Source organism: Passer montanus, unplaced genomic scaffold, assembly GCF_014805655.1.
Source record: "Passer montanus isolate IOZ18808 unplaced genomic scaffold, ASM1480565v1 scaffold8, whole genome shotgun sequence".
Classification (NCBI taxonomy): Eukaryota; Metazoa; Chordata; class Aves; order Passeriformes; family Passeridae; genus Passer; species Passer montanus.
The window spans coordinates 5459804-5483365 of record NW_024373256.1 but is presented as its reverse complement, the minus strand read 5'-3'; the positions used below and the strand labels follow the sequence as shown (position 1 = coordinate 5483365).

Here is a 23562-nt window from a genome sequence, read left to right as displayed (position 1 = left end):
TGCAATGGAGTGTTCCAAACCACATGGATGCAGCACACGAGGACATGGTGGTGGCGCTGGGTTGATGGTTACACTTCATTATCTTGAAGGTCTCATCCAACCTAAACAATCCTGTGACTAAACTACAACAGTTGCTGGCTGTTCCCCAGTGATGAAGCAGAGGAGAGACGTGGGCCAGGCTCCCTTGCTGCCCAGCTGCTCTCCATGTGCCTCCAGCAAGGCAGAGGCAGTGTCCTGGCAGGGCAGAGGCAGCACTGCTCTGCAGGGAGGGAAGGGAACAAGGAACAGACCCCAGGCTGTGAGCTGAGCTGTGGGAAAAGGGAAGTGTGCCTGGCCCTGAAGTCACAGTGGCGCTGGGCTGCACCCAGAGGAGATCAGGGCTTAGGGAACTGGCTCTTCCCCTCCCAAAGCCCTGTGCCTGGGGCTGGCTCACTCCTGGTGTGTTTTGCCCTGTGGATCACTGGGGAGCTGCACCCCTCATCTGGAGGGCAGCAAGTGCCCTGGGGGTGAAGCAGCCTTGAAAGGGGGTGTCACTGAGGTGCACCAGGAGCTTGTGGCAGGAGAGGGGTGGATCTCCACACCCCATGGATCACTGCTTTGGGAAATGCCATCTCGAAGGTAGGGAAGCAGCCAGGGCCAAGAACTCGGTCTCTGTGTCACCCTTTTGTGCGGGGACAGTGGTGAAACACCTGTGAATGCCAGCTCCTGCTGAATGTGGGTTGGGACACCCCAGGACAGGAGGTCTGCAGCCCCTGGGGTAGAGAACAACCTCTCAGATGCTTTGATCTTGAATGGCAGCATTCAGTGCTTGCATGGAGGTGGACAGCACCCAGATTTTGGATGCTCTAGCACACATGAGAGCCTATGAAGCTTTTACAGGTGAGCATCACTTACAATGTCACTGCAGGATACTTCAGCACACTGTGCAAGCAAAGCAAAACCTTGTTTTGAATCTGGGGCTCCTTCAGCAGCAGCAGGAGGCCCCATTGCAATGCTGTGGATGCTGTTTGAGTACCAGCCAGGAGCAAGGTGAACACAGCAGCATCATGATCTGCAGAAAGAAAACATATATTGCTTTTATTAGGGATCCATGAAGGAAAAAAGCACTTCTAGAATAAAAAAAAAGAAAAAAAAAGAAAACTAGGACAGGTAACCCAGGTTCCAGAGACATTACAGTGGGATGCAGGTGAGTGACAAGTGACAAGTTGCATCATATTGACATTTCAGTACAGAATTCCTTCAGTTTTCAGAAGAAATATTTGCACACTTGAGATTTTGCCACCCCAAAATGAACCAATTGCACAAATTCTTCCATTTTTCAACACCACATGGCATTTATCTACTCTAGGCAGTGGGTGTATGACCAGCTCAGGACTTCCAACCACTCCCTGTGGCTCCTGAGAAGGCAGAAATTTGATGAGAGGTGCAGAATATCTAAGTGGAGGAGCTGGAATGTTTCTGTGTGTGTGCCAGGCCCTTCTAGGAGCCACAGGAGAGCCATGAAGACCCAGGACACCCTTGACACATCAGCTCCATTTTCCTGCTTCCTGCTGCTGGTGGGAAACCCTTTCCAGTCCCACTGCCCGGCCCAAGAACGCGGATGCAAACACTTGGAGGAAAAGGGCAAACACAGGCTGATCCAGACTCCCACACAAGTGTTCCTGTTGTGAAATCCACCACGTGGGAGCTGGTGAGGGGTTTGCACAAATGCCACAGGAATTTCCCATCTCTGTATTCTGCTGCCTCTCCCCATGCCCGTAGGGAGGGATGTGCCTGCCTGGGGAGAGCTGGAACGGTGACATTGCCTCTCTCACTCTCCAGCAAGGAATGGGCTGTAGCTGACAGCTGATGACAACATTTGTCTTGCTTTTCCTTCAGCATGAAGTATTGAGTGTACTAAAATAGGAGAATGATTGCCCAAAATTTAAATATTTCCATACAGACAGCCACAGAGCGTGTTCGTTAGACAACAATCTCATCAGCATCTCTGAATAAAGCACCAGGAATCATCATATGGTTAAAATACCTCTGTTTGAATACCAAAGCATCAGTGTAGCTCATCAGGCTGCTCTCATTCATACTCCCTTTCCTTTCCTCAGGGCATTTCTTTATGGTCACACCCACCTCTTCTACCTTTTTCAGTATTATCTTGAAAGGGTTGAGGACAAATCCAAGGAATGGGTAAAAATTAAAAAAACTAAACACAGGAAAAAATCAGAAAAAAATTAAACTCACCAATTGCCTTGTAACACTCAAATGTCTTAATGGAAGCATCGTTTACTTGAGCAACCACATGATGTTGTTGGACTCTCTTTTTTGGTAACTAAAAAATTTTAATGAATCAAAGGGCCTCCTCTTAGTTAAAATCCTTCACAGAAATGAATGGGGCCTGACAGACTTGTCTAGATAGAGCCTATAAACATGAATTAAAAAAATACAATTACAAGAAAGTAATAGTAAACTCACGAAACAATGAAATTACATTTTAAAGAGGTAATAAAGCAAAAAGATAAAGCATTTCGCAAAGAAAAGTCCAAATGTTTAGTAAGCCAAAACTATTCTGTTTTGAAGTTAGATCATTGATTTTATCTTTCACATGAATTATAAATCAATTACACTCAGCATTGTTAAATTTCACAGCACAATAAGCAGCTGCATTTTATGTGCAGGGAAGTTACTTACACCATTTCTCAGTGATATAGACAAACTGGCTGCAGAACAAGGTTCACAAACCTCTTGCTCTTGCTAACTGGCTAGAATTTTTGCTGATTTCTGCTAAACCTGAACCTAGAAACCCTCAAATACATCTTCAATTGTCCCTAAGACAAAAGGTTAATTCTGGACGTTCACACAGCATCCAGAAGAAAATAACTGGAATGAGCTTTTCTTTCTACATCCACAAATAAAGTCAGTTTTTCAGTAGTTTTATCACTGGTCTGTTTTTAAATAAAGGAACTCTGAATATGAAAAAACCTGATTCCTCCTCTCTTCCACCTTAGTCCTTGCTTGGACTGAAAATCCTAGGAAATAGAGCATGCTGGTACTTTGTGGTTTATTCTGGCAAAAAATACTGACAAAAGCAAAGAAACAAGCAAATTCCCCCCAGAAATCCCAGGTATGCAGAATCTTTCTGGGCAGGAGGCATTATTTTAGGCATTATTAGGCATTATTTTAGGCAGTTGTGTGCTGCTCACACCAAAGCTCTGGCTCTGGCTTGTTCATAGCTCTGTCCCTGCAGCCTGACCCAGTGAGAAGCTCAGTGGATGGGATTTGTCTCAGGCTGACTTGTTTTTCCCTAAAAAATGACCCAGCTGTTTCAGAGGCAGCAGATGACACTGCTCCATCCCTGTTGAGAACAGGACACGGGATTTCACTGAACATCTTGTGGTTCAGAGGACAAACTGCAGGGGGACAGGAGGGGTGGTGGGAGGCACCTCTGCTGACAGCTGGGGAACTCCCTCCCCCAGCTGGCTGAACCTGCAGCCAAAGCAATGCTCAGCCAGGAGGGCACGGAGGTGTTTGGGTAGAGTGCAGAAACCTCCCTTCCCAGGAGGGCTGAGCACAGCCAGGATCTTCACCCAGCCACTGGGAAGTGGCACAGGGGACCCTTCCTCACACTGGGCCTCCCTCTCAACAAGATGAACCCCCTCAGACACATGCTGCGTGCATTATATACATATTAGGTCATCAAATCTTTCTCACTCAGCCTTGGATGGTTCCCTTCATTGTTTTCCAATGTCTAGTCTTGGGCAATGTGTTCGTTTTTAACATGCAGTTCAGAATCATGACGAAAATCTGTTTACAGAGCTAATTGTCTGAGGTACAAACAGCCCGTGCTGCTGCACTGCTGCCAGTTCTTGCAGCCTTTATCATGAGTCATCGTGATCTCTGCTCTGTCTGAGCTCCCAGTAACTGCACAGGGGATTGCATAAGGACCTCAGCCTTTGTGTTGTCAAAAAATAATTTTCTTCCCTCTACACTGAAAAAAAAAAAAAAAACCAACAAAAAAAACCACCCCCAAAACACCAAAACACCACTACCTTGAAATGTGACCAAAAAGTCACTAAAAGCAAAAAAACTGATAAAAGAAACAAAAAGACACCCAGACATATTTTTCTTAAGAAAAAGAAGCCCTACAAGAGTAGCCCTGAGAATAAGGACAGAGCTCAAGGTTCAGCTCAAGACTCTCACAGAGCCTTGCACTTGTAACACATCTGAGAAGCAGCACAGCCAACACATCCTTATCTGTCCAGCCTGTACCATGCCCATGCTGGATGTGACAGAACGTGGAGACAGCTGCTCTCTGTGCCCTTCCTGCCAGCCAGCACCACCCCTGGGAACCCCAAAAGGACAGTGAACACCAGGCTGAGGAGGGAAAAATCAGAGCATGGAGGTCACCAGGGGGAGTGACAAGTCCTGCTGGGTGGGTGAAGAGTGGCAGCACCTGGCAGGGGAAAGACACAGCACTTTAGGAAAATTACCCTGATCTCACAATGCCCCCTAAGCAGGAAAAAAGCATTTGACTGCTGTTTTGTTTGAGTCCTTTCAGACCCCAAGGATGTTGCCCTGCTCCGTGCTGTGCTCTGAGATGGTGTCAGCCTTTAGGGTGCTCTGGGATTGTTCCAAGGGGCAGGAAGGTCACACCTGCACTGCCACAGCACCCTCTTTAAAGCTGTTCTCTCTCCCCATCTCAGGAGGGAGCTGGGCTGACTGGAAAGGACGTGACCTCAGCTTGCCCCAGCCCTCTGCACCACCCAGGAGCCCCAAACCCACGTGTGTCACAAACAACAGCATCTGTGGTGAGAGCAGGAGCCTGGGAGTCTGGATGTGCCCATCCACGTCCCTGCCTGGACAAGGCCTTGCCTGTGTGGCTTTGAGCAGACAGGGCTGTGGCCCAGGGCGTGTGTCAGGCTGGTGTGAATGAGCCCTTGTGCCCGGAGCCCACTCTGGGGCTGGCTCAGCCCGACCCTTCCCCAGCAGCTCTCCTGGGAGCTCCATGCAGAGCAGAGGTGGAGCAGGGCACACTGCAGCAATGGCAGTGTCACACAGCGTGAGAATTACCAAAAGCAAGGGGCAGAGAGATGTCACTCTGACACTAAAAATGTGTTCATGATTCCCAGGGAGAATGGAGAAGGAAGCAGGGAGACCACCTCTGCCAGCCCTCAGGAGGACAGGTTACTCATTACCTGCTGGGTGAAGCAAATGAAAGAGGCAAAGGTGGGCAAAGATAACAGCTTTTTAGATGGCCTACAAAAGCATTGTCACCTCAGAAACATAGGTTAAAAATTAAAATGAAAATTAATGTTTATCTAGGAGCAAATGATCTCTCAAAAAAAATCAAAACTTCCCCTGTCAGGGCAGGGTCATGTCACAAGTCACAAGAGAAATAACAGAAAGGGAAGCCCAGAAGAAAAGACAGAGAGCTCTGGGACTGAACCACCCCCAGGGCTGCAGCTGGGAAGGAAAGTTATTCCTTGGGCTGTGTAGAATTATTAGGAGCTTGAGCCCATCCAAATCAGACACTCTTGGACAAAGAGGATCAGAGAGCAGAAACTGAGGAGCCAGCCAAGAGCAGGTGGGGCTGGGGACGTGGACAGAGGCATGGACTGGCAGTTCTTCCACAGGACACCCAAAATCAGGAGCAGGCAGAGCCTCCCAGCTGCACAACCCCTGTGCTGCTCCCCAAACTGCAGCCAGCCTGGCCGAGAGGGCGAGGCTGGTCCAGCTGGGGTTTGACAGGTTACATCCTGGAACGTGGCCTTTCCCTCCCCACTGCTGTCCTGCACAGCAGGACACCCCTAAGCAAGCCCAGGGGGCTGGGCTGTGTCCTGGGACTCTGCTGGAGCCTGGGGGCTGCTGGACAGGTCAGCAAGGAGCCGCAGCTCCGGCGTGGGTGGCCTCGGCAGCACTCCCTGCTCATGGCCACAGCTTGCAGGCGGCCACAGGAAAAAACTGAGCCCTCCTTCATTTATTTTTCTTGCAAGCTGTGTTTTAGATGTTCCCCTGAAGGGCCCTTTGAAGCAGCACAAGCTGCCCTGGACCCTTCTCCTCAGCTAATTAACACGTGCCGACAGCCTGGTGCAGCTGAGTATGGACAGCCCTGACCAAGCTCTGGCCCACATCCACCCCCCAAACCCACCCTCCAACTCCTCTGAGCCTTCCACAGCCAAAACGCTGCTGACCCTGAACCCAGCAGGCTCCTTTAAGCATTAATCCGTGTGCAAGCTTTGCCTTCCAGGCTGGAGCTGCCTGTCGTGAGCTCGGGTCTCGGGACGGAGCTTGGGGGAACCAGCTCCTACTGGGTTTGGGAGGTTTTGGGTTTTCTGTCCAGAGATGAAGGTCAGCCAATTGCCAAAGGAAAGTTAAAGTGTTTAAATGGTGTTAAGTATGATACCAGCTTCTACAGCCCTGTGTAGATTGTCTTTAAAAAGCCCCATCCTCTTTCTCACTGGGATCTGTGACACATTTCAGCAGCAGCACTGCACCCTTCACCTGAACATGAAGTGCACTCCAGCTAAAGAAGTGCCATTATCCCCGGCTCAGAGAAGAAAAATCCAAATGGAAAAGAGAAAAGATTGGTTCAAAAGCCACATGAAACAGTGATAGAAGCATGACCAGAACCAGTCACCACTTACAGGTGCACCAAAAGGGGTGACACATTAAATGTGCCCCCAGCAGATAATGAAGTAACAAAATTGATCAAAATTCAGGTATTTTATCACCCTTGAAGCACTTGAAACATGACTTGCAGTTGCAAAATCCAGCCTGTAGTTTTTTACCTGTGGTCTCAGCAGTGGCAATATTGAGAAATGAGCTCATGTCCACCTAAGAGCTGCTTTAAACAAACCCTGACTGCCCTGGAAGCATCTCAGGGATTTCCAATTGTGAGGTTCAGAAATGCTAATGAATCATGCACACCATCACCAGCCAAAGGGGCACAGTGCTCTTTTGGAGGTTACAGATTAATATTTAATCCAGTCACTAATTTTAAGTTAAAATGTATCAGTATTATCTGCCCTGGTTAACAGCAGGGACAGGCATCAGCCTGCAGTGAGTGAAGGAGGCACTTGCCCATTCCAAAGCAGTAGCACAGCACCAGGCAGCAGCATTTCCCTCCTGACTGATTCTTCAGGAACCAGACACAAAACCCTCAGAGGTTTTCTCCATAAACCATTAGCCAGTAAAAGTCTAATTAGGTCAGAGACATATGGCCTCAACCAGTAAAAAATTCAGCATCAGTGACTTTAGTGCTGTTAACCTCACAAAATGTGGATGTATTTCAGAAGCTGCTGGGCTGAACATTGAGAACTGCATCATGTTCAGTCTTCAGCAGTGAGACTTTGCTCTCCTAAGCCAGCAGAAATGGCAAAAGGCAACAGTTTTGCTAATGAAAATGCTTTTTTCTTGCTACGATTCCAACAGTGAGCATGAAGATGAAGCAAAAGATCTTTTCTAAAGAGGCTTTTCCCAGACACTAAAACATACAGGGTTGAGCCCACCTGTAGAGGTGAGCTGAACCCTTAGCCCAGGCCTGTGAGCCTTGAGGGGACAGTCCCACCTGCCCACCATGTCCCCCGCTCTGGGCAGAGGAGCAGCCCCTGGTCCCACAGCTCCTCAGATCCAGGCTCTTTCTAACCCCACGGAAAGGGGATGTCCTCAGCTTGCCACCTTGATTTATGTTTCATCTTATCTCACTTATTTTGGGCTTCTGTGGAGTGGAAAGGGATTCAGAGGGTCCTGAGCTGTGGGATGACTTGCCTCGGGGAAGATGCATCAGCTCCAGCAAGGTCAGCTCTCATCCCTTTGACTTCAGCTGAGTTTTCCCAGTGTTTATTTTAAGCTTGCCAGTAACAGCAGCAGGAATTCAGGATTGAATCAGTGGGGTCAGTCCCTAACAGGCTCCAACCCTCACTTTCCCTTTCAGGTGTCCCAGTGAGGATGTGGCCACGTTCCCTCTGGATTTCCAGTTTCCCTGGACACAGCAGTGAGCCCCATGCTGCTGTCACTGTGGGACCTGAAGTGTGGCCACATCTCAAGCCCTGCTCACACAAAGACATGCACAGGAGGGAGACAGGCAGAATTTAGCCCTAATTTGCATGTTCTGTCCCTGTAATAAGCTCTGGGAAGTATCTTTAAAAGGAGACTGCTTTCTAATTGCTTCTTTAAAAAGCCTTTAACGTGGACTCTCTGGCATGACTCAGGGGTGCATTTCTAAATCCAGTTTCTCCCATGAAGTTTACTCTGGCGCTTTGGTTGGTTTGCATCCATATGCTATTTTTATTTTTTTTAATCATCAAGCCTGTTTACAGCACGGAGGAACAATATGGGAACAGAAATAAAGCTGGGCCAAGCCCAGAGGAATGAGCCCAGTAATGGCACTGCCAGCATCTCTGTCATGAAGAGCAGGAGGCCCTGCAGCTGTGCCATTCCTCAGTGAGACCCAATCCACTCTTCCCTTCTGGCTGTGCATTTCAAACCTCAGTTGTGTTTGATTTACCCATCATCTGCAGACTTAATAGCAAACAGTTAAAATGCCTGCAGTCCTTCTGCTGCCAGCTTTGGATCTGTGGTGCATCACAAGAGAGAATATTTTCTAGAATACAAAGGCTGAGGGACTGGCTGTCACAACAGTATCACTTTTGGCTTCCTTAAACACAGTAATCAAAGTATTTTGAACAGTAGCCTACAGCTACTGAATACTTTTCTGCCTCAAAATAGACACAAGTCTCCTCCCACCTTCTGCCATGAGCTCTTTGGTCACTCTGAGGTTTTGGTGGTCCAGTCCAGTTCCCTTTGCACCATCCAGTGAGCTCAGCCCAGACAGCTCCTGGTTCTCTGATCCAAATGCTCCCAGGTTATTCTGTGAAACAGAGTCAAAAGGACACAAAATGTTCACAGGAAAGGTTGGAAAAAGGAAAGATTGTCTATGTTTGCATTTACATTTTTAATATAGTGTTGTCTAGAGGCCAGATTTGGGGAATGGAAACCAGGAGCCTGGTTTCTATTTTCAGCACAGCCACTGATTGCTCTGTGTTCCTGGCAAATCTTTTAATCTCTTTTCCTCTGTTTTACCCATCTGTAATAAAGGGATGATCAGACCTCCCCAGCTCTGCCTGGTGTGGCAGCATCTTCTGATGAAACACAGCAAGGACAAAGCATTAATAATCACTCCATACAGAAGAGCCAAGAGGTCACAGGTATTTAAGTTTAGCTATTCAGTGCCCCTTTATGCATGCAGCAAGCCTCGATGTTAATAGAAGTTATATATTAAAATGGAATGGAAAAGTAGGCCCTTCAGGGCACAAGAATAACCATATCCAGAGCACCACTAAATAAATACAATATAAAGATGAAAATCAGTTCAAATACTGAACAAATTGAAAAGCAAGGAGACATTTAAGAGGAAAAACAAAGTCATGCAGCCCTACTCCCAGCTGACATCTAACTGCCCTCAGCACAAAAACAGGCATGAAAAGGAGGGTCAGGCACAAAGTGCTCCCATAAGTGGTTCAATGTGTCCAGTCCTCCATTTCTTTACCTCTCCTGCACCTTCCTGAGGAGGTATCAAGGAGGTGAGTAAAGGACTGAGCTCCTTAAATGCTCATGTTTAATTGACCCTGTAAATTATGCCATCAGTCTGTGCCTGCATCCTCCACACCTGTCCACTTGTCCTTGCCTCCCACAGAACTACCTGGGGCTCCTGGCACGCTGCCATCCTGCACTGCCAGGCACCAAACCCCTCTCTGTGCTGCTGCACACAGCCACTGCCCTTTGGATCCCTGCAGAGGGGTCACAGCTGGGACGTGGCCACCCAGGATCTGCCAGATCTCCTCAGCTGCCTGCCTGCTTCATGCCAGCTGCTGCACCTCTGGCCAGATGTTTCACATTCACTGTCCCCATCCCTTGTGTGAACACGAACAACCTCTGACACCATGCTCAGACCAGGGATGAGCCACTCCTACCATGAGCAACCTCTGCTCATTTCATTCACGTGAGCAGCTGCACTGGCAGATTTTGGGGAGGATTTGAGGGATCTTGGTGATGAGCAAGGGTCTCTCCAGTGGAGCACTGCATCCAGAGCAGGGTGTGTCTTTAAAACCTCCAGCACCCTCTTGTCTACTCCTTCAGTCCAGTTAATGAAATAATTTCAAACAAATCAGTGTTGCACAAAGCTGTTCAGCAGGCAAGCTGCTTATTCCTTGCCCAGCCTCTTGGCTCATCTGGAAATAACGTGCATATGCTTTTGGGGCAGAGACCAGCGTTTATTTGGAGAGATGCTTTAGGATCAGGACAGTCACTGCCAGCTCATCACATTTACTATTCAGGATTATTGGACCACAAGCGACCTTTCAGGTTCTTAAGACTTGGATTATGAAGGGCTTTATAGACTAAGCCTAATGACTTGAATTACAGCCTTAGCATCCTGACAATCAGAGAGGGACTACAAGCATTTTACTTTCTTCTATCCACAAAACAGCTTGGGCCAGATTTTGAACCCATTTCAAGGTTATGTCAAGCTGGTGCTCATCAGAACGATCCAGTTGAGTTGCAAAAAAGGCAGGATGACCTAGGTAAAGGTCATGTCTCAGAGAAATGGCAGGATTTGCTAGATAAGCCAGCTGAGACATCTGTCTGTTTTCCTCTGAGACAATTATTTTATCATTTCCACATATTAAAAAGTCACTCTGAAATGCTGCAGCATGTTTTAATCCATGGGGCTGTGGCACCAGTGTGTGGTATTTTGTTATTTTCAAATCTCAGTGACAAAAAGTTTTATGGGATCGATAATTACCCTCCTGTAACTGGCTGAACTGGAAATACTTTTCAGTCCTTAAAAAAAATTTAAAAAAATAAACTACAAGCATCAGCAGCTTCTGTGGCACGTGTGCTGTTGTTGCCAGTTTCAGTCAGCACACAGTTCCACATTACAGTGGAACTGGTTTTCTGTCTAAAAGGTGAAGTTTCTGTTCCCCATTACCTGCACTCAGGTGCCCTTTTCCAGGAGCAGTGAGGAGCCCACCCAGCACCCTCTGCAGTGTTCCTCTGGACAATCCAAACCACCAGTGCCTTCAGCTGTAGAGTGAGTCAAAAGTTTAATTTGACCATTAAAGCAATTTTGTGAGGGAGACAGGACCCACAGCAATGATGCAAATAAAGGCTGATTGATCCATTCTGCTGGCTGCAATCCCATCCCATTAGCAAGGGGGGGAACACTGTCACAAGCAGAGCAGAAATTGAGGATATGCTGTCTGCAGAAAGGCAGCCTTGGTCACATTCTCCTCATTCTCTTGGAGCAGTAACCACCTGCAGTGTGGGGAACTGCACAAATCCAGGCTCACCTGCCACCCTTTCAGCTTCTGCTGGGAACCCTCAAAACAAAAACCAAACAAAAATGAACTGAGATGCTCTGTCTGCTCTGTGTTAGCAGGGTGGTTTAACAACAGTCACTGTTTTCTCACTAAACAATGTCAAAGATGTACTCCTGAGCTCTCTGTGGTCGCTTTTCTCCCCTCCCTTTGTCCAAAGACAGCTGCAATAATAAAAAAAGGATTTAGAAAACAACGGGAGAACCCCTGGTTTTTTTAGTGAGCCAATGAATATTTTCTAGGACTGAATGAATCTCTGGAAATAATTGTCAAGTTCGCTGTAGTTTTCCTTCCACATTCCATGCTCTGTAGCTTCTGGCTTCTCAAAAGAAGAGTAACACAATACAGTGCAGAGAGCTGTTTCATGCCATATTGCTGCACAGGTGGCAGTTTTTGAATGAGTTTTATCAGACCTAGAATCCAGACACCAATACCTGGCCTATTTTTAACTTATACATTTCCTAACTTTGATGAGCTGTCTTCCTCCTCATCTTCTTTGCTAATTCAGCCAGCTGAACTTTTCCATCTATCAGTTAAATTAAGTTGTAATCTACTCAGGAATTTGCACAGGAAGGCAAGAAAGATGCTGGTGCAATATTCATAATGCAACCATCTGCCCACTGCAGAATGTCCATCTCTGAGATTAAACACCATGTTAAAAGCACTGGAAATTCAAATTATATAAAGTGTTTTCTTCTTTTTGATCATAAAAATATCTGGCAGTGGTCTGGATTCTGAGGTGTGTGTCCTCTACAATAATTTCTAAGAGCAGCATCTCCCTGCCACTGTTCCTTCACCATGCTCACCCTTCCCACTGCTGAGGGCTCATGAACAACGCTGTAATTTGGGCAGTGAGTGTTTGTTTCCATGAAGGGAGAGCCCAAAGAGTGACCCTGCACGATCCTGCCTGGAACCTGCACCCAGAGCCAGAGGAGGAACACGCACAGAGGGGATGCTGGGAAGCACCAACACAGCGTCACTGCCCAGACAAGAGGCAGAGCCCCCCAGCCTTATCAGGGCACTGACAGCCCTCTGTTTGAAGGCTCCTTTCAGTCACCTCAGGCACCTCTAAAAGTGCTTAAATATCTTCTACCACCTCTCTCAATTTCCACAAGACAGCAGTCTGGGATGAGGTTCAGACTGGCCTCCTCTCTTCCAAACAAAAGCACACCCAGATGCAAGGTCTGCATTTATTTGGTGGGACATGTCCCCAGGGAACACTGGTGGGATGGAAATCCAGAGCCATCTTGAAGGAATGTGGGGGGAATTTTAAGGATAGTTCCATTCTTAGAACTCCAATATCAAGGTCTTTCAATCCTCAATGCTTCCTGCTATCCCAGCTGAAGTGCCAAGCCCCTGAAGGCACATTTTCACACAGAGACAGAAAGTGGAAGCACAGTTGGGTGCACGGAGGTGGTGTGGGTACAGCTGGGGACCTAAAAGGGAAGTGTGAGGACCATCTGCTGATGAATGCTCCTGCTTACAGCAGGCACTGAAAGCTGGCAAGAATCTTTGGTAAGGGTTGCAAGTAACAGCTGTAGTGACCTGAGAGGGATCACAGCCAAGAGAGGATGGTGCAGGCAGAGCTGAGCAATCAAACTGGAAATCAGCACTGCCTTTGGCAGTCCTGCAAGCTGCCACTGAAACAGGAGATTGTGGCTTGGACACAGGCTGCAGATTCATCACAGCCAGAGTCTCCTGGGATGCAAAGGAATACCTGAGCATTACCACCACTTCAGGTTCATTCTTCAACTGAAACCAAAGCAGGCACTTCCTTCATGGGGCTGCGAGTGACCTGCAGGCAGGTGAGGTCGATGGCACTGCTGGGGTGAGCTTGAGGAATGTCCACAGTAACTTCCACAGCTGCTCCATTATCCATTTCCTACAAGAATCCAGAAGTGCTTCATGGCTTGCAGCCCTCCAGAGGGTTCTGAGGCTGCTCTGGACACACAAATCCTCTGTATTTATATTGCAGTAACATCATCACCACAAAACAGGACCCAAAGTCCTTCCTGGCACTGAGATGCCACCAGTGCAGTAACTGGGCTGAGGCTGCTGCTGAGCATGCTTAGACAATGGAATTTCACCCAGATTTTGCTTGTTTAATGCCAGCAGCTTGTACACAGGGTTCTGCTTGCAATCAGCCCTGGTATTTTCAGCTGGCTTGGCCCTAAGCACAACCACAAGACTTCAGAGAAGCTCCACATTTCTTCTTTCCGGCATATCACACTGCCCCATTAAACAGGGACAAAGGATTTCCTTATGTAATAGGGATGCTATTTGTTATTTTTAACTTTATGGCAGCCAGGATTCGTGCCAGGTGGCGTTCTGCCTTAACCAGGGAACTTCAGGAGATGGCATTCCTCGCTGTCACCCTGCCCTCTGGCACAGTTGATGCCCATACAAGGTTTTCTGGCTGCCCGTCCTTGTGCCTATCTGGGAGCATTTATTTGTGACAGCTCACAGAAATACCAGTCCTGTTTAACAAGGTAAATCAGGATGCTGATCAGTCCTTTCCAGGATCCTGCAAGAGCTTCTGCTTCTAATAAAGGGTCCTGTCTATGTGAAATCCATAAAGTCTGTTTACATGTATCTATGCTACCAGAGAAACACCATTGCCGCAGCTGAAGTTTTCAGTTTCTCAAGATAGCTTTAAAACAGTTTGTTTAGGCCAGTTAAGCCCGTGGAAAGCAGACAAATAAAACGGTGGCAACTCGCAGCAGCTCAGGAGTGAGAGCAGGCAGCAAGGAGGGCTCTAAGCCATGGGCTGAGCATCCTGAGCAGATGGGACCCTGCAGCCTCTGCACGGGCTCATGGCACTGCTCGCCTGGCAAACTCCATCAGCAGCATCCCTGGGCCAGATCTGGGCGATTTCATGGAGCTTAAGCAAGCCTGGCTGGTACAAAGGATGCTGCCAAAGCCTCTTGTACCTCCAGACCAATACAGTGCCAAACATCCTTGGGGTCCAAAGGAGCACAACAGCAAATGATGATTTTCACAGTGCCACGGCTGGTCTGGCTATTTGTAAGCAAGTCAGAGTGACAGATCCTGTGTCCCATGGCTCACAATTTTATAAAATCAACATGGAACCTTGAGGAGAATAGATGTAAGTTGTCTCAGATGTGATATTTCAATTAGCAGAAAATATTAATTAAAAAATCGGGATAACTAAAGCTAATAGGGAATGTAACTCCACTTTCCCATGAACAGAAGGTTATTTGGCAATTTTAACTATGTGCTCACATAATTTAGAGTTTTTGCTTGTTTGCCTCTAACACAATCCCCCTTCATTCAGACTCCAGGCTGGAGGCACAGAGAGGTAGAATTTTAATTCTTCTGGCCATTTATATACATGTGGCATTCTTGACCTTTAAGGATTTGATTTTGAAACCTATTTAACTTTTTGACGTAGGTGTTCTTGTGGGTTTTGTTGGGGAATGCCAAAAATTTTCTGCATGTAAGGAAAAAAATCAGTAAGAGCAACTGTATGAGTGTTCTTCTGTTTGTACCCAGAGGGCCCTCCCTCCCTCTCTGTCTGCAACACCAGTTTCTTAGTAGCACAAGCTTCTTATTCAGCTTTGTTTTGACAAAGAAAGATAAACCACTGTTTTGCTTTGCCCTTCCCCCCCAATTTACTAATGAGTTTTATTTAGTTTGCTATTCCATGCTCCTTGAAGGGGAAAAAAACCCTTATTTAAAAATAATAATTATTTAAAACTGCTTTAAGTTGTTGACTATGTAGGTTCTTATGAAGAATTTAAAATAGAACATAATTATAAATCACTGTGAAAATGAGCTCGTCCTGCACAGGCAAGGACATTTAATTGTGTCCTTGTATGACTGGAATCACTGTAAACAACTAATATTCCTATTTGCAGGGACAGAAATAACAAGCTCATTCAGCTGTACAGAAAGGAAGACATAAAAGGAAACCAAAGGCTAAACCAGAATAAGCCACTGGAAAGTTTTATGTCAACAAAACTGGATTTAAATTAAGTAACATCAATTCGGTATTTTGACTGTAAATGAATCAGAACATTAAAACATGTTTTAAAGGGAACATTTGTGATGAAACATCTATGACTAGTTCTTACACCAAAGGAATAGGAAAGTTCCTACTTATTTCTGTGCAGGATCAAAGCCCAACTGCAAAGTTACTTCTCTGGCTTTGGGACTGCTTTGTAGACCTACCTTTTGAAAATGAGAAGAGCAGCAGAGCTGCAAGGAAAACACTGAATAAATAACTTACCAGTTGCACACAAAGGAAAACAGCCCTGATGACATAATTAAGAAGTTCCATCCTACCACATAAGCATGAAGGAGTAAAATTTAAATTACACAGACAATTTCCATTCTTACGTTTTCTAATTTTCTGAGTGCTTGGTTTTGCAGCTTAAATCTCTTTTACAATTGTTGTTTTTGACACTGATTTGCAGAAACAGGAGTAGATTTTGAGTTTTTTTTACTTTGCCTTAATGGCAAAATTTAGAAGAACCCACAAAACAAAACCAAAACCCCCAAGCTCAAACCAAAGACATGCATTCCTAAGCCATTTGAAATAACAGGAGATGAGTCAATAGTCACCTTGCTTTAAAATGAAGAGAAACACAGCAGAGCAATTTTCCAGTGACAGGAAATAAGGAAATAAACTACCCATTCAACAAGTCCAAGATGCCCATTCCAAATACAAACACAATTCATTTACACAGTAATTTTACAATGGTGATAACAAATTAAAATTATGGGCAGACAGTGGAGAACCAAATAGATACACTACCCATAGCAAGGATCAGCCAAATTAAAGAGAAATTCTTCCACTGTCAAATTTTGAGTAATTAGTACTTCCATTAGAGGCACAGTTCCAGCTTTAAGCAATTCTAAGTAATTAGTGTTCCTTTATTTTGCCTGGAAGTCCTGACTTCAGCATTCTCTTAGGACATGCATTCTGCTAGCCAGAGCTGCACAATGCAGATTAACTCGACTAGAAGGAGATTAGTGCAGGCAGATGAAGATGTAATTTGTCATTCTGTACACACTGCTACTTCTAGCCTGGGATGCCATTTTTATTAACACAGCAGACTGATTCAAACAGAGGCAAAGACACAATTTTGTCCTATCTGTGCCCATGTGATTGCCTAAGATACAAGCAATGCTGAGATTTGAAAACTGTACATGACCAAGTGACAAAAAGGGAATAAAATGCCAGATGACATCTCCCCACACAGCTCCAACCAGCTCCAGGAATTCAGCAAGTGACTGCACACTTAATAATTTAAGACAAATAATTCAAAATGCACGATGGAGGAGATTTTTCTAGATTTACTCATCACATAATGTAAATCCAGGGATGAAAATGCCAGGCTGAGCAGGAAGCAGAGGCTGGTGTGGGGGATAGCACATGGACAAGGCAATATTTGCTTGCCAGAGGCACCACAGCATTTGCAGTTTGTGGGATAAGCTCTCTGGGTCCTCACAATCTTGTCTTTTAAACAGGCCTAACAATACAGATCTCCCAAAACTGAGTGTTCTTGCATTTCCTGGCTGTTCTGAGGATGACTTGTTTGCCAAAACAAACGGCTAAAGATTATTGAAGAAAGGTGCAAAGTAAAAAAATGAAATGCAATTAAAGCGTCCTTTTCTATTTGCACTAGTATTAGACAACTGTTAGAATATTTCATATTGAGCTCTGATATGCCAGACACAGCACCACCAAGCAGCAGTTTTACAAATCTTTTACCCAATTTCAAGACCCCTTTGAACACTGGACAGTACCTACAGCAAAAGGCACGTGGCAGGAAGCACCATGCTTTGCTTTCTCTGCCAAACACAACCACAGCAACAATTACCTTCAACTGCAGCTTCTGAATTTTCCACAACTGCAAGAAGCAGAGCCCCAGGACCATGACCTTCCTCCAGCAATCAGTGGGACTGAAGGGAAAGCTGGAACTGCAGCTGAGGAGGAGGAGAGCAGAGCAGGACCTACTCCCAGGGGTCTATTATGTACTGGTGAGAGGCTCCAAATTTTTTTTGCATATAGTACTGCTCACATGGCCTCCAGATTGACAGGCCTTGTGTGCTTTTAATATTAATTGGTATAAAATGAAACATGACATTCTTGATCTACAAAGCTTCTCTTCTTACAGATTTGTCAGCATTGACACATGGTCAGAACTAAGGTCCAAGAAAGGCAAATCTTGCCAAATATGTCAAAATCATAAAAGGTTACAATATTTTTTGCCCAGATCTTACCTCATAATATTTTTTACAATTCTTTTCCAAAGTGCAGTTGCAATGTGCTTGTGCTTTTAAGCTAGGAGGTATGCTAAGTGCACAATGAGGACTCACATTTTTGTGTGACAGAAAAATCAAAAGCGATGATGTTCAAATGTCTTGAGGGAGCACAAAAATTCTTCTCTGACATCTAACATGCAATGATAAACTCACAAAAAGATACTTTGAAAACTTCATCCCTAAGAAATTCCTATTTTCCCTCATGGAAAGAAACAAATATCAGCTTCTGCTTGGAGTGACAGCAGCTTTTCCCAGCTGCATATTCTCACATGTAAAATATATGACCCAAATGATCTTTATGAGTTCACTAAATGTCAGGATCACTTCTTTTTATTACAGATCCTTTTCACCAGGTTTCTCATGGCAAGATCAGTGCTATACAGCTCAGAAAAGCTTTGGCTCTGTCTCCTCTGCACCCTGATCCAGCTGTACCCCAAAGCACTGTCAGCAGCTCAATGAAGAACCTGGACACTGCTGCTCAATTCTGCCCATCCTTGTGCCAAACTCCATCCCAGTTATTCTTTTAGAGGAGGACATGCAGGTTGCTAGTCTTTTTTGGCTGAAAACATCCTCCTCAGTAAGCCAGAAATCATAAGTTATTTGTTATTAGTAATACATTTCATACTTTCAAAGATTTGTACTAAGCCATGACGATGAAGGCTGTCAAATCCACTCAAATGCTTCTTATTGGAAAATCAGGCCTGCATATCCACAGATCCTCCCCTCCTTCTCCCACCCAAATTAAAGCTGTAATTCCCAAAGACAGCCACTCTTCTACACCACCACACATTTCATATAGTTGTTATTAATAAAGTATGAACAATGTTTGCAGAAACATTAAAGAATCAGGTCAAGAACTCTGTCTGAATACCAGTGTTATTAAATAAGCCAATCATCCAACTTTGAGTAATTAATGTCCTTGGTTTTTACTTGAAAGCCTCACTTTCAGCATGTTCATAAGAGACAAACGTCCCAAGCCAAAAGGAATGAACATGAATTAACTCTTCTGGATGCCAGTTGCAGAAGGAAGAGAAAAATGCAATATTGGCAGGCTGGATGCAGCACAGCACTTTTGATTGTAGGCTAAGTTTAGCTACAATTTGATGATTTCACCACATGTAGTCAAGGACTTGATCTGTTCCTATCTGTGCATTATCAGAGTATCTAAACAATTGTCCTAATGCATTTTAAAACTTTAAAATATAAAAAGAAAACCAACAAAGCTGATGGTATTTCCAGATCACTGAATGAAGTACTAATAACCAACAGTGTTATACAACCTGTGTTCAACAGACTGAAAATGATCTTTCCCAAATCCAAGTGACATCCTTCTGAAGCTGAAAGTGAGAGATTACAGCTGGCTGAGCACGCACTGTACTGTACACTCATTTTAAAAGCTGCCATTGTAAAAGACCCTCCAGGCTTTATGTTGGTTCCTTTGCTCTTCTTATTAAGAGCTGCAATGTTCCTCATATTTAACAATAATTAGAGGGGGAGATGGAGGAAAAATAATGAGAGGGAGAGAGGTTTATTCTTCTAAAGAGGTGCAATAAGATTAATAGCAAGACTATCGGCTATATATGTTATTTTTATTTCATCACCTCAAAACACGATAAATATTTTCCAATGGCAAAATTACGAGTATAAAATTTAGCATTATCTTTACAAATCCTTTACAGCCTCAGTGTGTGAAATCTCTCCTTCCCTCCACCAGACAACAATTATGACACAGAAATACTCTCAGGACAGCAGTTGTAGAACTTGTCTGATGCGCTCACACTTCCCCAGCAGGTTTGGGTCTTCTCCATCAGAACCATCAAATTCCTTCATAAAAGCTTCAGCTTTCTGCACAGTTATGTCTCGTGCATTGCCCTGAAGCCCTTGCAGATAATCCAGTAAAATGGTGAAATACTTGTCTGGAACCTTGAAAGAAAAAACAAAAGGAAGGAAAAACAGGTTTATTATCTCCCCTCTCAATATGTATTCACAATCACGTCACAGCATCACCTGAAGGACAATTAGGAGAATGGCACAGGCTTTGGTGTTTGCCAAAGTCCAACTGCAAGTGGAAATCCAAGAGGAAATGTTTTCTGCCTAGGTTTAAGCTGCCAGGAGGGATGGATGGAGCCTGGTGAGAGGAGTGTCATGTGCTCGGATGGGCAAAGCATCTGAGAGGAAATGCTCAGCAGATGTGGAAACGCTGATCAGCAAATGCAAACACTGCCTGACAGGGAGCCCAAAGCTCTGAGGGTTGGTGGAAGAAAAAAAACAAAACACGTTAGCCAAACCCTCCTTTTGGAAACACACATGTAAATCTTACTAAATTCAGTGAGAATTGCATGCATATGTCTGAGGGAAGAATTTTGCTGGAATTCCCCTCGCCTTTACCCAAAAATTGATTCCTTACATGAGATACCACCCACCACTGCACACTTTGACAGAATGCTTATACAAAGGACTAGAATATAATTTGAAAAACAAACTCAAATTCAGACATATGGAAATAATTTTTAAATCATGCTGACTAAAACTGATAGGCTCTACCAACATGTCTAACATTAAAAGCACTTTAGTCATCTACAGTTGCATTATCCACATTTCACTCCCTTTCTAATTAACTAGTCAGAGATTAAGTTTTAGCTTATCTGGTACAACATGCAATTTAAATGATCATTATATTAATCTTGACAATAACTTAGCAAGGACTTCGGAAGGATTTATTCAGTACTTCATACTGAAGTACTTTCAAAAGGAATATGTGAACAGAGCTACGCTGATCTTAACTTCATGTTGTGTATCTGTGGAGCAGGTTTCAGCCAATAACAGGATATTTTTTGCTGTGAATCATGAGATGTTAAAATGATCTCACCCTGCAAATATGTTTCTCCATGTTTAACTTTACACATATAACTTGACATGAGTTAAGTTAAACACATACGTAAGTATTTAAAGGATTCGAGACTAATTATTCGAGGGTGGTTTCGATTCTGCAAAGTATCAGCATTTCAGAGCAGACATTTGAGAGCTTCAACAGACACTTAATTTACAACTTATTTCTCCATGGACATTTGGCAGCCGAACTTTGATCACTAAAACTTCTATCACTCCAAAAGAAGAGGAAGAAAGAATATTCCAACACTGCCTTCATCAATCAGGGGTATTACAAAGTAATAAATCAAAACTTAAGTCTGCGTTCAGCCTCGTAACTTGTACACTATGGAAAACCTTCTAATTCTTCACACAAACACTCTTGCATTAAAGAAACAATGCAGTTACAAAAGAAATATTAATTTTACAATGACTAATACTGAAATGGATGATATATGAAGCACTGCTATACTATACAAACCAAACAATGAAAAATATCTACATTTTTGAAAGTTTTCACTCACAATAAGCTGGTACTAATAACAGATGAATCCATTTAGACACAGACAATTCCAGTGTGACAGTGTTCCTTTAATGCAGATACTCAGTACTGAGCTTTTAAAGTCAGCAACATTTCCACGTTTCAAACCTTGGCCAAATTATCTCTGTAATTTACAACTCTTGTTCTCAGAGCTCATGGCATAGACATACCCGTGCAAATACAGTTATTATTATATCATTTAAGCAAACTGCTTGAGGGGGCAATTGAAAGCCTGCTCTAAATTTAGAAATCCTAAGTGTGCAGACTTAACATGAGGCTGCCTGAAGCCTAGAAAACATTTAGCATTTGCCCCTAAGGGTGTTCAAGTGTTCAAAAAGTTTGATTTTTTTCCTTTAACACAGCTCTGAGGTTTATTTCATCAGGAGCTCACAACACAGCACCCCGTGGGCAAGGTAAGATCATATTTCCTCCTGACTTACACAGACAGCAGAGCCATAGCAAGGACTGGAACGCACAAAGAAAGTTAATGAAATCCAAATTTTAATTCTTCAAATACAGTAGTACAAAAGCAGTAATTTCAGAGGTCTTGGTGAGGTTTTCCAAGGAGGAACACAATCCTTCTTCCAAGGTCAGTTCAAGGCTGGTTTGAAATTGGAGATCAAGATCTCCCAGCACGGCTCTGGAAGTCAAAGCCAGGCTTATGGGATTTTGTTATTATTCTTTTGTTAAACTGTTTTGACCTTTTTCTTGTTTCTTTTTTTCTCTCACACACCAATCTTGCCTCTGTCTTAACTTCCTAATATACACTGGAGCTGATTAATATGGAAATAATCCCAAGCGAAATAATTCCTGTCTTTGGGAAAAGGAGGGAAACACTAGGAAACAGTACAAGGAAAAGAACAGTTCTCACTTTTAAATTATCCTCTGCAACTCTGTATTTTCAGACCTGGAGACCTGCAGACACCCATGTATTTTGCAAAGCAAAAACCAGCAGAGAGAAGCTCAGCTCATTGCTGCCAGGCTGCATTTTGGGTCACCTTCCAAAGAAGCTTCAGCCACATCACCACGCCCTGAAATCCAGAAGCTGAAGACTGATCTAGTAACTTCCAAAAAATGCTGTGCCAGATGATAGAGACCAACAAACAACCTGGTGTTTATTTAATCCTGGGTGCTGGAGAAGTATGCACACCATAGGTACATAGGTCTGGCTTGGAAGCTGTCAGCCAGCCACCAGATGGATTTTAAAGGAGCTTAAAACACCATTTATCTAGCAAACAATTTAAAAACCTCACAAAGAGGCCTATCAGTACAGGAAACTCGATTCAGGCCTTTGCATGGCTCTTCAGTAGGCATCCCAAGTGACACCATGAGATCAAAGATGTGGCTTAGGAAGGAAAGAAACTTCTGTCTCCTTTTGTATGTTAGTCATGCTTGGATTACCAACAGATTTCATTCTGTAATGGACAGGAAGTTGAATTTGGGTATAAAAAAATATTCAAAAGAAGCTGGGTGTGCCCTCCCTATGGTCGTGATGAAGAAAGAGACTTCATCATATGCTTAATTATAAGCATTTGAGCAGTTCTACTAACTTCACTGGATGTGGATGCAGATGTTAATCATTCTCTGAAGCTCATATTCAATGCTCCTCTGATTATTAAACTACAAAATATGTGAATTTAAATAAATCAGAGCACTTCCATCAGAATTTTAAGAAAAAGGAGGTTTCATTTCAGTGTGGAGAAATAAGGAGTTAAACTGTGTTTTGATACATAAAACAAATGCTACTTACAGTTCATTGTGTCCCAGCATATTTTAACACAAACCCCAAAGTAAACAGGTAAAAAAAGCAAAAACATCCTTCTGCCTGCCAATTTCTAGGTAGCTTTGAAGGGCATACACTGATTCTGCAAGGCTGATAAAGACTTCCAGGAGAGAAACTTAGAAAACAGAAGACAGAGCAAACAACCCAGAACCCAAAATCAAATTTGCATTCTGCAACCCATCTTTTGAAAGTATTTACACCATGTGAACATTTTTGCCTTCATGAAACTCTGCTGTTAATTATCTGGCTGTGTAAAAAGGTAACACCCAATGTCAGGTGAGTGGCTTTAGAGCTGCTGACTAATTTGGGTCAGGACGATTGGTATGAGTAAATGTTCAAGTGCACACAAAAAAATCAGCAAAACTTAACTGAATGTCAACAAAACGAACTAATAAGTGAGGCACTGTGCAAATGGGCAGAGGTTTGTTCTATTGCACAACAAAATGAATGACCTGACACCCTCATTTGATGCCACGACGGTCACTTATTGGAAGTTCAAATTTATGTTGTTTTTTAAGTTATGAAATGAAAGGATTTCTGTATGGATTCAAGCCTGGTTTCTGGTTATACTTTATGCTTTTCACAATCAACATCAGGTTTCACTTATATTTAAATGAGAGAGCTATTTTAACATCTTGGCAATATGGTTGTACATCTTCCATGGAGCCCAGAGATATCTGAAACAATATGAGAACTGTGGTTTGCAGTATTGG

The 23562-nt window shown here is 44.0% G+C and overlaps 1 protein-coding gene across 1 annotated transcript in view; it reads right to left on the bottom strand.

Moving 5' to 3' along the window:
- Positions 1-17429: 17429 nt before the first annotated feature.
- CUNH7orf50 (chromosome unknown C7orf50 homolog) overlaps positions 17430-23562 on the bottom strand; it is a 32609-nt gene continuing 26476 nt past the window's right edge. Inside the window, exon 4 of the mRNA XM_039731933.1 lies at positions 17430-19580. Coding sequence (XP_039587867.1) covers positions 19398-19580 — 183 coding nt within the window. The 3' untranslated portion in view covers positions 17430-19397. The remainder of the gene's footprint in view (positions 19581-23562) is intronic.